Source organism: Panthera uncia, chromosome D2 (genome assembly GCF_023721935.1).
Source record: "Panthera uncia isolate 11264 chromosome D2, Puncia_PCG_1.0, whole genome shotgun sequence".
Taxonomy (NCBI): Eukaryota; Metazoa; Chordata; class Mammalia; order Carnivora; family Felidae; genus Panthera; species Panthera uncia.
In genome coordinates, this window is record NC_064818.1 from 28,467,866 (window position 1) to 28,485,348 (window position 17,483).

Here is a 17,483-nt window from a genome sequence, read left to right on the forward strand (position 1 = left end):
GTTAGGCTCTACAACTGACAGTGTGGAGGCTGCTTGGATTCTCTCTCTCTCTCTCTCTCTCTCTCTCTCAAAATAAATTTTTAAAAAGAAAGCAAACAAAGGCTGAATAATCTATTCCAATATGTGTGCATGCGCACACACACACACACACACACACACACACATATACACATGTTTTCTTTACCCATTTATCTGTCCCCATTCATTTGTCTGGAGACACTTCAGTTAACCCAATTCCTTACCTTGACAATTGTGAATAATGCTGCTACCTCATTAAGGTAATATCACATTTTGCTTTTGATTTACATTTCTGTGATAATTAATCATGATTAGCACCTTTTCAAGTACCTGTCGGCCATATGCATTTTAGTCTTTGGAAAAATACCTATTTAGATCCTTAACATTTATTTATTATTAATGGAATGAAACCTCTGTTTATAGAAAATTAATTAATACTGGAATTTGGCAGATGTACTTTTCTGGTTTTTCAGTTTTGTATGCATTTATAATTTAAAAAATATAAAAGGAACAGATACTAGTTGAAAAAAATTTTAAATAGCAAAGTGCTAAGTGTTACAATTCCCATTTTCTTTCTCCTGTCCTTTCCATCTCTTTTATTTCACATCAATAACCTCAGGACTAGTTTTTTGTGTATCTCTTCAGATGTTTTATTTTATTATTTATTTTTTTAAATACTTATGTGTTTAAGAGAGAGAGAGAGAGAGCAGGGGAGGGGCAGAGATAGGGAATCCCAAGCAGGCTCCAGGCTGTAACCCAGGAACCTACGAACAGAGAGATCACGTCCTGAGCCGAAATCATGAGTTGATGCATAACCAACTGAGCCACCCAGGTGCCCCCTATTAATTTGTTTTTTATTTTTTTTTAAGATTTTATTATGATTAATCTATACACCTAATGTGGTGCTTGAATTCACATCCCTAAAATCAAGAGTTGAGTGTTCTCCCCACTTAGCCAGCTTGGTGCCCCCTCTTCGGTTGTTTTTAAATTTTTTTAATGTTTATTTATTTTTGACAGAGAGAGAGAGAGAGAGAGAGAGAGAGAGAGCATGAGCGGGGGAGGGACAGAGAGAGGGAGACACAGGATCAGAAGCAGGCTCCAGGCTCTGAGCTGTCAGCACAGAGCCTGACGCATGGTTCGAACTCACAGAACACGAGATCATGACCTGAGCCGAAGTCGGACGCTCAACCGACTGAGCCATCCAGGCGCCCCAAATTATTACTTCTAATAAAAAGAGAAAGATAGGGCAAAAATTTCCATCATTGTACTTATTTTATGGAAATAAAAGAAGGAAAAAAGGAGTAAACCCATGATGGTAACTTGTATTGGTTTGTAGTAGCTCCTAGCTTCATGACTTTGCCTGTAAGTGCTTACCTGGGTTTCTCTTCTTGCCAAGATTGAGTCATGCATTAAAAGGGGAATTAGGGGCGCCTGGGTGGCTCAGTCGGTTGAGTGGCCGACTTCGACTCAGGTCATGATCTCGCGGTTTGTGAGTTCGAGCCCCGTGTCGGGCTCTGTGCCGACAGCTCAGAGCCTGGCTCCTGTTTCAGATTCTGTGTCTCCCTCTCTCTGACCCTCCCCCGTTCATGCTTTGTCTCTCTCTGTCTCAAAAATAAATAAACGTTAAAAAAATTTTAGAAAAAAAAAGGGGGGAATTAGATAGAAGAAAACTGGAGCTCTGGTTGTGGGGAAAGGTGTTATATACAGACTGGTGGTGGATGAGAAAGGAGTCAGTCTAGTGATGCTATGTCCTGGGGACTGTTTTGTGGGAGACAAGAAAAGACTAGAACAAGTTTATATAAAATAACTTCCTAACCAATCCTGCTACTTAAGGTGTCTGGTTTCAGAAGCAGCACTTTCTGAAAACAAGTATTTGAAAAATTGACATTTAGAAAAGAAGAACTATCCCTTTATTCTAAAATAATATTTACAAATGAATACAAGCTAAATTGGAAAGTCTCCCCAGATTAAAGCATCCTGTGTTTTTCTTCTAAGTTCATTCGTGTACTTATTCATTATGTATTTATGTTTTATAAGTTTATTTAGTTTTGAGACAGAGAGTAAGCAGGGGAGGGGCAGAGAGAGAGGGACACAGAAGATCTGGAGCAGGCTTCGCACTGGCCACACAGAGCCCAATGTGGGCCACAAACTCGAGAACCATGAGATCCTGACCAGAGCTGGAAGTGGACAGTCAACCAACTGAGCCACCCACGTACCTCTCATTCATATTTTATTCAGATAATCATCCAGCTTTTTAAATAAAAAATTTACACAGAAAACAAGTTAAGAGAATATGGCCGTGAACACCACCAATAACTGAGTTTTTGTATGTGTACAAACCATCGGAAAGTTGTAGGTAATCATCTTTAAAGTTAAGTCATACCATACAATCATACATTATTACAATACCCTAATACTATCTAATACCAAGTGTATACTTAGATCTTCCCATTTGTCCCCTAAATAAAACACAGTAAATAAATTATTTATTTGTTTTTGATATGTATTTCTTTTTGGGAGCGTGCAAGTGGGGGAGGGGCAGAGAGAGGGAGACAGAAGATCCAAAGTGGGCTCCGTGCTGAGAGGCTGACAACATTGAGCCCAATGTGGGGCTTGAACCCCGAACCGTAAGATGATGACCTGAGCCCAAGTCGAACGCTCAGTAGACTAAGCCACCCAGGTGCCCCAAAATAAAACACATTTTTGAGCCTAGAAGACAAATCACCAAGATCTGTACTCTGGGGACTAAAGTCCAGGATGAAGAGACAGCATTGCAAACAAATAAGTAGGTACAATCAATTGATAATGATAAATGGCCATGCAGAGATAGTAAAGGAAGGAGTGTTCGGTTTATCTGAGTGGGGGCAGGTGGGGAGGGGGATGGTTAAGAAATGCTTGATTTTTTACCAGATGGGGGATTGTCAAAAATAGTTGATTTCTACAGATACCTTTCTTCTAATTCTAGGTGGGGTTTTTTGGGGGGCAAAATGGATGGGGGAGGGTTGAATGATTAAGGGGCATTCTACTATAAAACTGCTACTTGAGAAAAGACTGGGCTGCCTAAAATAGCCAAGGGGAAGCAAACTTGGGGGTGGGGCTGGTCTGAGGATACTGCCAGTGCAAGATACATTGTGTAAAATTTGGCCAAGGCTAGGATCTTGGAGGCCTTTCTTGTACTGAAAAATGTGAATTTTGCTCTGGTGGTTAGTGGTTCCCAGGTTCCCTTACCATGCTCTGTTTGAATCTTTCTAGAGTTTCCACCTTCAGAATAAAGGAACTGTGCAGGGGCTAGTTTAGAATCTCGTTTTCTAAAAACCCCAGGGTGATGTTGTTGTTTAGCCAGGTGCTTGTGGAATGTGGCCTAAAGCCATGAGATTTGCATGTAAACCGATTTCCTTAAATAACTGCATATCTAATACTTGAAATATGGGTGGTACAACTAAGAAACTGACTTCATAATTTTAATTAAGTTTAATTGATTTAAAAGCTAAAAGTGAATTAAAGTGAAATATTTTTATTACCATACAAGTTTGTTTTGGGGTTACATTTTACTTTAACCATTGAAAATTTGGCAATGAATTAATTTGCGTCATGTGTAACATGCACTGAATTTCTTAGACTTAATATACAAACACTAAAATATCTCCACTAATTTTTATATTCATACATGTTGTAATAATAGTTTTTATATGATGACTTCAATCGAAATATATTAAAATTTGTTTCACCTGTTCCTTTTACTTTTAAGAAATATACCTCCTTGGGCGCCTGGGTGACTCAGTCAGTTAAGCATCTATCTACTGATTTCCTCTCAGGTCATAATCTCACGGTTCGTGGGATCAAATCCCGGGTTGGGCTCCACAATGGCAGCTTGGAGCCTGCTTAGGATCCACTTCCTCCCTTTCTTTCTTCACTCAATAAATAAATAAACTTAAAAAAAGAAAGGAAGAAAGAAAGAAAGAAAGAAAGAAAGAAAGAAAGAAAGACACCTCCTAAAAATTTTAAGATGATTTCGGAGCCCATATTGTATTTTCATTGGAAAGTGCTTCCTTAGAACTACAGTATATAAAAGTATCAACCTGCTACATACTGGAAACTAATCCCATTGCTGAGGTTAATCCACTAAGGGTAGTGGTGAAAGACTAGATTCTGAAAGTGTTTGTTACCTAACCTTCATTTGAGTGTAATATCCGCAAGATCTGGTACCTCTTGGGTTAACTCTCCCATTAACCATGCCTCCAGCATATTGCAGGTACTCTTGTAAACATTTGTAGAATGAATGCACTGAGCCAAAAGCAGTAGGAATGAAGAACACAGGATGAAAGGAAGAGGTTTTAACAAGACTGTGAATTCATTGTCTGAATTTGGGTTTTGAATGCAGGAGGCTTCTGACAAGACTCATGGGTTATTATGCTAGGTGGGTTTTGGAGTTAAAGCAGGGTGAGAATAGAGATAACTCATTAACTTTTAGATGTGGTTGGGTTTCAGTTGCCTGGTGAGGATGCCCAGTTGGCATCTGAGTTTGTAGTTTAGAGGAAAGATCTTGTTTTGCCATAAGCAAAACATCAGCAAGCAGGTGTAAACTGAAGGCCTATATGTAGATAAATGGGGAGACGTGAGAGAAGGCAAAAGGGAACAACATCACTTATAAGTGGGCAGGAAAGGGGCACCTGGTTGGCTCAGTCAGTTGAGTGTCTGACTTCGGCTCAGGTTATGATCTCACGGTTTGCAGAGATCACTTCAAATCCTCTGCGCCACCCCCCCGCCCTCCGCCCCTCCCCGACTCACGCAAGCATGGTCTCTCTAAAAACGAAACATTAAAAAAATGAAAACTTATAAGTAGGCAGAAAAGCCAGCAAAGGAGACTGAAATGACGTGTGGAGAATTGAAGGGAGAATCTTAAAGAATTGAGCAACAGTATCAAAAGATATTCTGGCACTGAAATGAATTTGGTAATTGGGACTGCACTGGTGAGTCTTGGGCAGTTTTAGTGAGGTGGTGGCTGCAGAAGCCTAATTATATTGTAGGCTGAAGAGTGCGCTATAGTCCAGAATCGCAGATAGTTATTTGAAGGCCATTTTTTTTTTTTTTGTAAAAATGGTGCAGTGAGATAGGGTGAGAGCTCAATCCTTCTCTAGGTTTTTTGGTTTTTTTTTTTTTTTTAAGTTAGAAAAGACTTGAGTTTGTTATGGCCTGTGGGGAAGGAGCTAGAAGGGAAAGATATACAGATCTTGATACTTTGGCTCCAGAATGGTCTCTGATTTTTCTGTTAGGAATGTGTAAATACCTGTGCATATCATCACCAGCTAAGTGCTGAATAAATACTCAGTATTCTTGGAGCTTATATTCTTAGAAAGCCTAGACAGAAGTAGACACTTTTTCTTTTCTTCAAGGGGAAACATTGAGGGAGGGCCCAATGTCACAAGGAAGATCCAAGGCCACATGAGCCATATTGGAAAGAACTGAAAGTTGAAGAAACCTTTGTCGTTACTTTGTGGGATCTTGAATTAAACTAGTTATCTGATGGCCTCCTGGATGGGGTTAGGTGAGGCAAAGTCCTTGGATTTATCTTTGATCATTCCAGGGAGGAGCATTCCAAGCAAAATGACTTGATAGGGGATAAACCCTAGTGAAAAACAGGATTTGTCATGGGACATGTCTCCCGAAATCTTGAGGAGCATTTAAATGCCCTGAAAAGAAAAGAGAAAAACAAGGTATTTGGAACCTACTTTGTATGCCGAGCTTTGACAGTATGAGTGCATATAAACTGCATTGTGATAGGGGCGCCTGGGTGGCTCAGTTGGCTGAGCGTCAGACTTTGGCTCAGGTCATGATCTCACAGCTCGTGAGTTCGAGCCCCGCATCGGGCTCTGTGCTGACAGCTCAGAGCCTGGAGCCTGCCTCTGCTTCTGCTTCTGTGTCTCCCTCTTTCTCTGCCCCTAAACCACTTGCATTCTGTCGCCGTCTCTCTCAAAAATAAATAAACATTAAAAAAATTTTAAACTGCATTGTGATTGACTCCTGTCTGATTGAATTAAGTAAGCTACCATTTTTTTGTGTGTTCTTTTAATTGTTTTTTAAAAATTAATGTGGCACTACATATTGGGGTATTACTTAATACCAGTACATTTTCACCGAACCTTGTAATTAGATGAAACTGATAATTTTGAGCAAAAAGTTAGGAAAAGGTAAAGCAAATCAGGGTTATTCAGAAGTAAGGAGGGATATAGTCCAAGGAACATTTGGAGAGAAAAGAGACAATGGCCTCTGACCATATCCTCAAGAGTTGGATTGTAAATTGGATTCTAATTTCACCCAAGTTTACTTCATCACTCGATATAGAGTGCATATATAGAATTTGCACAAAAGGTGATAATATTTTGAATAGCAATGCTGTATATGCTGTTACAACTCAAAACAGGTGAATGAAAGTAGGCTAGTGGGTCCAGAAAAACAAGAATTCACACAATCTGGGAAAAGAAAGTATCACAGGAATTGTGTTGTTCTTTTAAGTGTTAAGCATCTATCATAATCTTAGTTCAGTAAACATTACTAAATATTAGTAACTAATCGAATTCATCATAAATGTTAATTATTACTTAAAGAGCAGTGCCTTGAGTTTAAACACTAAGGTCTTGTGAGAGACAGGCACCTTGATTGATTCTGGCTCTGAGAGTATTCATTTGAGTTTGGATTGTTACTTAAGCTTTTTAAACTTCTATGAGAAAAATGGAGATATTAATACACTTAGTAGGAGAAGCTCATAAATGAGATAGTTCCAATACAGTGTTAATTTTGATGACTAGCCAGCAGTCAATGCTCAACGCATAATAACCACTAATAAATATTCTTTTTTCTTAATTGTGGACTTGACACTGGAATTAGTAGGTTTTGCTATATATTGAAGGACATATATGTAGCAAAGAAAGAACTACCTAATAGATATCCTTCCCCTAAATAGTTCGTTTCCGCACGTAATAAGGTCTAACAATGTATGTAAATACATAGTTTCATTTAATCCTCAAAATAAACTTGTTCAGTGAATGCTGTTACTCATCCTGATTTTTCTTAAGAAAACTGAGGCTTGAGCACCTGGGTGGCTCAGTTGGTTAAGCATCCGACTCCATCTCAGCTCAGGTCTTGATCTCGCAATTATGAATTCAAGCCCCACAATGGGTTCCACGCTGGGTGTGAAGCCTACTTAAAAAATTAAAAAATAATCATGTAAAAATTCTTTTAAGGAAAAAAAAAAAGGAAACTGAGGCTCAAAGAGGCTCCATAGAGCAAGGCTTACTCTAGGCCACATGTTTTATAAGGATGGAACCAGGGAAAGTAGCCAAAGTCTGTCTGATTCCAATAAAGCCCATATTCCGACAAGTACTTGAAAGAAGGTACACAAAATATAAAGAATAAAATACACTGGATAAGAGTTGGTTTTTAACTTTAAGCATGGGTAAGATTGTTCATGAAAAGTCTGAAGAACAAAAGGACAACGGGTTTCTCTTTGGAATCCTCCAAGTTGTAGGCTCGGGGGGACACACCTACAGCCTGGGGACAGAGGCACATAAGTGTGGAGCTCCAAGGAGACCTAGATTTTAGAATTTCAGTTGAGACTCTCCTTGGAGGTCTAAAAAGAGTAGGTTAAGGAATGATAGAATTTGGCGATCGAGGACTCACGTCTAATCTTGGGGTAGCCATTTAAGATATTTGAATGTCCAGGGAATTTGATAGGATGATAGCTTCAGAAGATTTGGGGTCTGAATGGTTTTAGTCTTTTTGACTTGGAGTAAATTGTACTGGCTCACAGCTTCAGAGGAGGAGGTCAGGAACAAGGGCACCTGGGACCAGAGAGGTTGAGTTCTTACCTCAGTTTTGTATACATTTGGAGCCAATCTACAATTTACATGTTTCTGTATTAAACAGTAGTTGTCCCTCCCTCTAATGACATGATTCCCCTCCTCTGCCCCACCCCCACGTAAAGGATTTACTTTGGATTCTGAGACCCTGTGGCCAAATAAGGGTGGGGTTTTTGTTGGGGATTGGAGTAAAAACTTTAGAATAGAAAAGAAGTCTGTATCTGGTGGATTGAATTGGAAAAGGAACTTTCCAAGTCTCTGCAATGGCTTCTATTTGGCCCAGGTGTGGAAGAACCATAATTCATTCTGGCACCAAGGTAGGACCAATGGGGACCAGTGGGGACCAGTGGGGGCATGTGCAAACTCAGTCCCTTAGACCCCACCCTCTCCTGCCTTTCTCTGAATTTTGGACATCTCACAGGGTGGCTGTAGGCAAACTGGAGAAACAGGATAGAGGCAATGCTCAAATATTAGGGCTACGACACTTGGTGGCTAGGTGTCCTTTTTTTATGCCTAAAAAAGGAAAAGAGCTAGACAATTTTTACTGTCATAGCAAAATAAGGTAACTATTTTGCAGGTCTACTTTGAAGGAGGATTTTTTTGTGTATGTGTGTTAAATGTTTATTTTCACTTTGGTGAATGACTGGTTAATCTTTCCTTTTGATTTAAATTTGGGTTTGTTCACAAGCAGTTGTGCAGAGCAGGGGCTGACCTCCATGCTTCTGTGGGAATGTAGGAGGTAAAATACAGTATCCAGCATGATTGCATCATCTGAAAGTCAACATTAATGGAACCACCAGTGGGCCTCCTGAATTTTTTCTCCAAACACTTAATTTTTAGGTTGAGAACATAAGTCCTGAGGGTGTTGCTTCTGATTAGGTATAAGCACTTTGTGGGATGCTCCTTTTCTTCTGCGTGTTATTTTTTTTTAATTTTTATTTTTTCCTCAAAGGGGATAAAGGTTATCTTGGTTGGGGGGAAAAGGTGGAAAAAATCGTAGAAATTACAATGGGGCTACATTCCATAAACAAACACACTATATTTGTGAAATTTAAATTTCATTTCCCTAAGTTTATTAGGGGAAAAAAAAGCTTTAAAAGACTCCTGGGATGGGGGGGAGGGCGGGCGGTAAAACGAAACAAAACAAAAACAAAAGGCACGTTGAAGCACTGATCTGCCTATAGTAAAGGTCAGAGTCTTGTGGACCATGTCTCTGTACATGCTTTGAAAGATGTTTTCATGTCATCTGCGCACCTGTTTCTTGATACAGCATGTATGGAATGTGAGTGTTGGGAGAGGCTACAGTCAGATTCTGTTCAAAGGGCATAGTCACTTCAGAATCAAATACCACTTTGCTCAATGCCATTTGAGCTCATTCAAGAATGGGTGTAAGAGTATCACTATGATAGGAATGTGGAGAAATAAGAGAACAGAGGGGGCTCAGCAACTCTTGGGCTCAGATCTGATCTAAGGTGTTCAACATTCCTGTTGGTTTGGGATGGGTGAGAGGGGCCCAGAGCAACTTCTATTCTTGTGACTAGCGCGCAAAGGAGAAAGCTGTGAGACTTTGAATTACTCACTATCCCTTAAATGGTAGCCTTGGGTGGTAGAGGAGGAAGAGACAAAACACAAGTGGGCAGGTGGCATGAGTTTGGGTCCCCAGAGTGCATATAGTAAGTTAGGGAATAAAACAGCCATCATTTCAGTATTCACTCCCTTTGGAGAGTTGGCTTCTCATTAGAGAAGGTAGATGTTAACAAATGTTTTGAGGCACAAAATGGATATTTGGAAATTCACTGTGCCTAAGTAGATTAAATGTCAAGGAAGTCTTCATTAAAAAAGAAAAATTCAGGTGCGCCTGGGTGACTCAGTTAAGCGTGCGACTCTTGTTTCTGCTCAAGTCACTATCTCGTAGTTCCTGGATTAGAGCCATGCAACGGGCTCCGCACTGGAGCCTCCTTGGGATTTTCTCTCTCTCTCTCTCTCTCTCTCTCTCTCTCTCTGTCTCTCTCCCTCTCCCTCTCCCTCTCCCTCTCCCTCTCCCTCTCCCTCTCTCTGCCCCTCTCCTGCTCGCTCTCTCTCAAAATAAAAATAAATAAACTTAAAAGAAAAATTCATAATGTAGTTACTGGAGCTTGTTGCACCAGCAGTTTCTGTTGGTGCACTCAGTGGTATGATGAAATCAGTTCCTTCCAGCTCTGGGATTGTGCGCCTTTCTTCCTAACACCCTCTCGGGTGTCATGCTGATCATTTACAGTCCACCATGGTGGAGGTGTGCACACCATGAAAATTGGCCCACACTGCAAAAGTGTTTCCTCCCTCTCATTTCCCAATCTGATTGTCAAACATTTACCAGTATTCTACTGAGTACAGTTTCTATACGACACAAGTAGACAATTGTGCATAGCCTTCCTGAAATATTTTTTTTATATTTTATTTTTTTTCATCAATCTCTCCACGGAACGTGGGGCTCGAACTCAGAACCCTGAGACTGAGTCGCACACTCTAATCACTGAGCCAGCTAGGTATTCCTGAAATATTTTAATATATAAACTTACTATATGTTTATGTATATATAATATAAAATACATATATACTCCACACCCTTTATGCTTTAATTTGTAATTTGATACTACATAAACTTTGAGCTTTTTTCACTTACTGTATGCTAGAAATCTTTTCATAGGAAGCTTAATCAATTTTGGTTTACATTTAGTTATTTATTTTTTAATGTTTATTTTTTAGAGAGAGAGACACACATACACACAGTGGGAGTGGGGGAGGGGCAGAGAGAGAGGGAGACACAAAATCCGAAGCAGGCTCCAGGCTTCAAGCTGAGAGCATAGAACCTGATGCAGGTCTCAAACCCACGAAACATGAGATCATGACCTGAGCTGAAGTTCAACCACTTAACCAACTGGGGCACCCAAGTGCCCCAATTTTGGTTTAAATTTAAGGGAAATATATTTTAATGTTTATTTATTTTTGAGAGAGAGAGATCACCTGCGCTTGCACATGAGTAGGGGAGGGGCACACAGAGGGTGACAGAGGATCCAAAGCTGGCCCTGAGCTGACAGCAGACAGCCCGATGTTGGTTTTGATCCCAGGAACTGTCAGATCATGACCTGAGCCAGTCAGATGCTTAAGTGACTGAGCAACTCAGGTGCCCCTAAAGGAAATAAATTTTACAAATCAAAACTCTATTTAATTAGGACTTTTTTTAAATGTTTATTTTTGAGAGAGAAAGGCAGTGTGAGTGGGGAAGGGGTAGAGAGAGAGAAAGAAAGAGACAGAATGCAAGCAGGGGAGGGGCAGAGAGAGAGGTAGATACAGAATCCGAAACAGGCTCCAGGCTCTAAGCTGTCAGCACAGAGCCTGATGCGGGGCTCTAACCCATGAACCATGAGATCATGACCTGAGCTGAAGTATGACATTCAACTGAGCCACCCAGGTGCCCCAGCCACTTTTTTTTATTTAAAAAAATAAAAGCATTATGTGTACAGGTTCTATATCCTCTTTTTTGTTTGGTTGGGTTTTTTCTTTTTTTAAAAAAAATTTTTTTAACATTTATTTATTTTTGAGACAGATAGAGACAGAGCATGAGCAGGGGAGGGCCAGAGAGAGAGGGAGACACAGAATCCGAAACAGGCTCCAGGCTCTGAGCCATCAGCCCAGAGCCCGATGCGGGGCTCAAACTCACGGACCGCGAGATCATGACCTGAGCCGAAGTTGGACGCCCAACCGACTGAGCCACCCAGGCGCCCCTGGTTGGGTTTTTTCAACTGTCCAGTATATCCTGGACGTTTTTGCCTATTAACAATGGAATTTTTTTTTGAAGATTCTTTTTTTATTTTTTTATTTTTTTCATTGTTCATTTTTGAAAGAGTGAGAGCGAAAGAATGAGTGAAGGAGAGGCAGAGAGAGGGAAACATAGAATCCAAAGCAGGCTCCAGGCTGTCAGTTCAGAGCCCAACTCAGGCTTGAACCCATCAATCATGAGATTCACTTGAGTTGAAGTCAGACGCTTAACCGACTGAGCCACCCAGTCGCTCCTTAACTAAAGACCATTGCTGTCTTAAAAAAAAAAGTCCACTATCTCAGATTAATTTTTAATTAATCTTATTGAAATGTAATAAGGATACAGAAAATGTATGTATATATATGTGTGTATCATATATTTTGACAAACTGAACATAACCTGTGTAACTTGTGTACCCCGATCAAGAAATTAGAAGGGCGCCTGGGTGGCTCAGTCGGTTAAGCGGCCGACTTCGGCTCAGGTCATGATCTCGCGGTCTGTGAGTTTGAGCCCCGAGTCGGACTATGTGCTGACAGCTCAGAGCCTGGAGCCTGTTTCAGATTCTGTGTCTCCCTCTCTCTGACCCTCCCCTGTTCATGCTGTCTCAAAAATAAATAAAATGTTAAAAAAAAATTTTTTTAAAGAAATTAGATAGAATTTATTTCTACTAAGATTGTTTAGTGTTTAATTACACAATTGGATAATGCTTCAATATTTTATATTCTGAATGTAACTATAGCTATCCTGAACATTGATTCCATTTTTCAGCCAATACTCCTTGTTCGTCTATGGAGTCAGGTATATCATCTTCATTAAAGAGGAAGTCTCCTAAGTTTTGATACTTAACATTTTTTTCTCCCTGAGGCATTGAGTAGAATGTGCAGAGCCATATTAAAGATTAGGAGGTGGAGCTTGTCTTTGCATTTGCCCCTGACGACAGGAGGAAATGCCCTTAGTGTCTGAATTCCTGTGCTATAATTTTGGCTGAGCTGTTTCATGGTTTTAAATAACTGAGATTGGGGTGCCTGGGTGGCTCAGTCAGTTAAGCGTTTGGTTATTGATTTCAGCTCAGGTCTTGATGTCACAGGTTCATGAGTTCAAGCCCCATGTCGGGCTCTCCTGGTGGTGCAGAGCCTGCTTGGGATTCTCTGTCCCTCTGTTCTTCCCCTGCTCTCGCTGTCTCTCTAAATAAATAAATAAATAAGTAAACAAACAAACAAACAAGCTTAACAAATTTAAATGTTTATTCATTTATTTTGAGAGAGAGAGCATGAGCACGAACCCCGCTTTGGGTAAGCCCTGCTTCTCTCTCTCTCTCTCTCTCTCTCCCTCCCTTTCTGCTGCTCGCTCACTTGAACCCTCTTATGTCTCTGAAAAGAAAATTAAATTAGATAAAAAATTAAAAATTTTAAGAAGATAAAATATTTTTTAAAATAAATTATGGAACTTAGGGTAAACAGTGATTGCTTAGTGGGAAAAAGTTTCTCTTAGTGGTGATGAAAATGTTCTGGAATTAGACACGATTGTTGCATAACATTGTAAATATGCTAAAAAAACCACTGAATTGTAAGATTTTAAGTGGTAAAATAATTAATTTTGTAAGAGTAATATGTTACGGCAATATAATTACAATAACTGAAAACCAAAAATAATTCAAATGTCCATGTATAGTAGAATCAATACATTGTAGTCATCGTTTGACTGTCCAACAATAAGAATTAATGGACTTCAAGTATACTTAACAACATGGATGAATCACAAATACGATTTTGAGTGAAAGGAAGTCAGTTATTTAAAGTTTGGAAGTAAGCAAAAGAAATCTATGATAGATGTCAAAGCAATGGTTACCCTCAGGCAGTGAAATGATGACCAGATGGGAGTCTCTTGGCCTGGAATCTGGGCACATAGGTGTTCGTTTTGTGAAAATTCAATTAGTTATGTACTTATGATTTGCACATTTTTCTGCGTGTATTTTGTATTTCAAATAATAGATATTGCCCATTGAATGGTACCAACATAAAAATATTTAAAAATTAATTTGGAAAAATAATTAAGTATACCAAAATATTAATACACGTGGGTTATGATAGTTTGTACTTCGGTCTTTTTCTTTTTTCCTACTCACCCATTATTGCTATTTTATTGAACACATAAAAAAAGCAAAAATATTTTTTCAGGGCTTTACATTTAGTTTCTATTAAACTGTAAATTTCCCATGGCTCTTACTCATATGTTTGCATAGATAATATGAGATATCTCTGTGTTCATTTTGTAGGCAAATTTTGACAACAAACCAGTAAATGGCCCCAAGTCAGAATCCATGGAATACAGTAAATGCCATGGGGACCAACAGAGATTGGAATTAAACCCACCTCCCCTTGAAAATGTAACTAAAAATGAAGAAAGTATGACAGGTATTGAAGTGGAGAAGTGGACGCAAAATAAGAAATCACATTTAACCGATCATGTCAAAGGAGAATTTAAGGCAATTGTGACTGAAGCTGAAAAATTGAAAAACTCTGAAGATGACAAGAAGAAAGTCCTACTCACCGAGTTACCAGAACCTCAGAAATTGTTTGCACAAACTGTAAGAAATGGCATTAAAAATGTACACTATTTACCAACCGAGACCAACGTGTGTTTTAAAAAATTCAGTATTGAAGAATTTGGCAAGGCATTTGAAAACAACTCCTATAAATTCCTGAAAGACACTGCCAACCATAATGCCATGAGCTCCATTGCCACTAATGCGAGCTGTGATCATCTCAAGGGGAGAAGTAATGTTTCAGTCTTCCAGAAGCCCAGCTTTAACTGCAAGTCTATCCCAGATCCAGCAAATTTCAACCTAAATAGTCATACTAGTACACACAATGAAAGTGATCAACCCAAATCTCTAGAAAATATACCAAGTAAAGAATCAAAAGATGGATCTCCAGTTCAACCAAGTCTTCTATCCCTGATGAAAGATAGGAGATTAACATTGGAGCAAGTGGTGGCCATAGAAGCTCTGACCCAACTATCAGAAGCTCCATCCGAAAATTCTTCACCATCAAAGTCTGAGAAGGATGAAGATACAGAGCACAGAACAGCGAGTTTGCTTAATAGCTGTAAAGCTATCCTTTATTCGGTAAAAAAAGACCTTCAAGACCCAACCTTACAAGGGGAGCCAGAAAGCCTTCATCACTATCCATCTTTGGAAAAGCAAAGTTCATGCAGCACGGTGGTATTTAATGGCCAAAATATTTCCAAATCACACAACAACTCAGCTGCTAACCAAGCATCTACAAAGTCACAGGAATATTCAAAAGTCACAAATTCAGGATCTCTTTTCATACCAAATCCAAATTCGTCTAAAATTGACACCAATAAAAATGTTGCTCAAGCTAGAATTACCCTTGAGGGTTCTAAGAATTTGCATCAGTTGCCACCAACAAGTGATAAATTGGGGTATTGTAACCAGTCACTGGCCAGCAGTAAACAGATAGATTCAAAAGATGATCCATCGTGTCAAGATACAGTTCATAGTAAAATAGAGGAAGATGTTGCAACACAGTTAACACAACTTGCATCAATAATTAAATTCAATTATATAAAACAAGAGGACAAAAAGGTTGAAAGTACATCAACAAATCTTGTTGCATATAATGTGCAGCAAAAATGCAGTCAGGAGAAAATCACAGTACAACAGAAACCACCTTCCAGTGTACAAAACAATCATAGCTCATCATTAACAAAGCACAAGAACACGACACAGAAAAAGACAAAATCTACCCCATCAAGAGATCGGCGGAAAAAGAAGCCTGTAGTCCTAACTGGTCAAGATAATGACCAGAAAAAGAGGGAACAGCTGTCATATGAGTACAGTAAGTTACATGACATTTGGATAGCATCTAAATTTCAAAGATTTGGTCAATTCGGTCCACATGATTTTCCCATTCTGTTAGGAAAAATTCCTCCCCTAACCAAAGTATGGAAACCACTGACTCAAACGACTTCAGCATTAGAACACAAAAAATTATTTCCTCCACTCACTCAGATAAAATTTGAGCGATATTATCCCGAATTAGCACAGGAAAAAACCATGAAGGTTGAACCTTTGGATTCTCTCCCATTATTCCAGTTAAAAACAGAATCCAGTGGGCAGGCGTTTACAGAAAAAGTTTATAATTCTCAGGTACAGCCATCCGTGAATGTCAATCAGAAAGCTCATCCTTTACTCCAGGCCTCCTCTCCAACTAACCAGTGTGCTAATGTAATGGCTGGCGAAGACCAAACACCATTCCAGCAGGATGTTAAAGACCAAGTCATGCATCAGAGACTGCCGACATTGCCTGGTATCTCTCATGAGACCCCCCTACCAGACCCAGCACAAATTCTCAGGAATGTAAACGTAGTGTGTTCAGGTGGAATTACAGTGGTTTCTACCAAAAGTGAAGAGGATGTCTGTTCATCCAGTGTTGGAGCATCAGAATTTTCCCCAGTAGACAGTGCACAGAAAAGTTTTAATGATTATGCCATGAACTTCTTTACCAATCCTACAAAAAACCTGGTGTCCACAACGAAAGATTCTGATTTGCCAACCTGCAACTGTCTTGGTAAGTGTGGGGCCGAGTGTGTTATGTGTTTCTTCTTTGTTTACTTCCGTTAATTGCCTCCTCATGACCAAATCAAATTTTGGGTTGTCTTTCATATGTGGCATTTTTGCCCCATTCGTGTTCTAGCTGAAATGGACTAAATCTATGCCGATTTTTCTGTGGGACCTTTACTGATTATGCTCAAATAATTGGGAAGTTTAACGCATAATTTGGAAACTTTCTTAAGTGGAAAATTTGCTGATTTCTCTTGGCCAAATTTTATTGTGAATATGATAGGAATGAATTCCTTTAATACTTTATTATAGTTTATTCTTACTATATGGAAAAGAATTTCAACCTGTAAGCATTTGTTTCAAAACTATTTTTTATTGTGAAATATAAAACCTACACACAGAGAACATAAAATATATGTGCAACTTAACAAATAACTATAAAAAGTATGTGTGATTGCCACCCCATTAAAGAACTGGACCTGGTTTATTTCTTTTTCAATGCTTAGAGCTCTTCTGCTCTGCAATACAAAGGATGTCCTTACATATGAAACAAATCCATAATCTTAGCTGCTGAAGCATTTGAAAACCTTTTGAAATTCTAAAGTATTAAGTTGTTGTATAATATTGTTTTCCTGTTTAAAAAACAAATAGGTATGTGTAAATAGCTGAGCTGGAAAGTGATTTCTAACTAATACATATTTTGTGTCTTAGGAGTCATTGAAAGAGATCATTCAGGAACTAATAATTAGAATTTTTATCAGCCCTGAGAAAATCTTGCAGGACTAAAGATTCTTAGGCAGGCCTTATGAGAAATTTGCTCAGTATTTAAAACACACGAAAGCTTAATTTGAACCCTGTACTGATTAGTCATTGTTTATGGCCAGATTTCATGTAAGAGCTTATGTAAAAGAAGAATTAATTTACTCTAATGTAGCTGTTATAGAGAGATTAAATAGATTGGGTCATTCAAGTTTGTTACACTACTTGATGCCCTCATTATTTCAGCTTTTATACAGCTTATGAGGACAAAATTTGTGAAATAACCTGTTCTGAACTCAAATAGGTTTGATTATTAAAAGTCTTTAAAAAAAAAAAAAAGTCTTAAAATATAGCCCCAAATCACGAAGATTTAAGATTTGCCTTGAACAAGGGAAGTTTTTTTTGTCAGAAGTAGGTGGTTGGTTAGTACATTCCAGAATGGGTAAAGGATTGTTTGGAAGGA

General features: G+C 39.0%; 1 protein-coding gene across 1 annotated transcript in view; it reads left to right on the forward strand.

The window, feature by feature from the left end:
* The window catches only part of LOC125932682 (methylcytosine dioxygenase TET1-like), an 89,317-nt gene that overhangs the window by 22,158 nt on the left and 49,676 nt on the right, over window positions 1-17,483 (forward strand). The window contains exon 2 of the mRNA XM_049645154.1: window positions 13,949-16,268. Within this exon, the coding sequence (XP_049501111.1) occupies window positions 13,994-16,268 (2,275 nt within the window). The 5' untranslated portion in view covers window positions 13,949-13,993. The remainder of the gene's footprint in view (window positions 1-13,948; window positions 16,269-17,483) is intronic.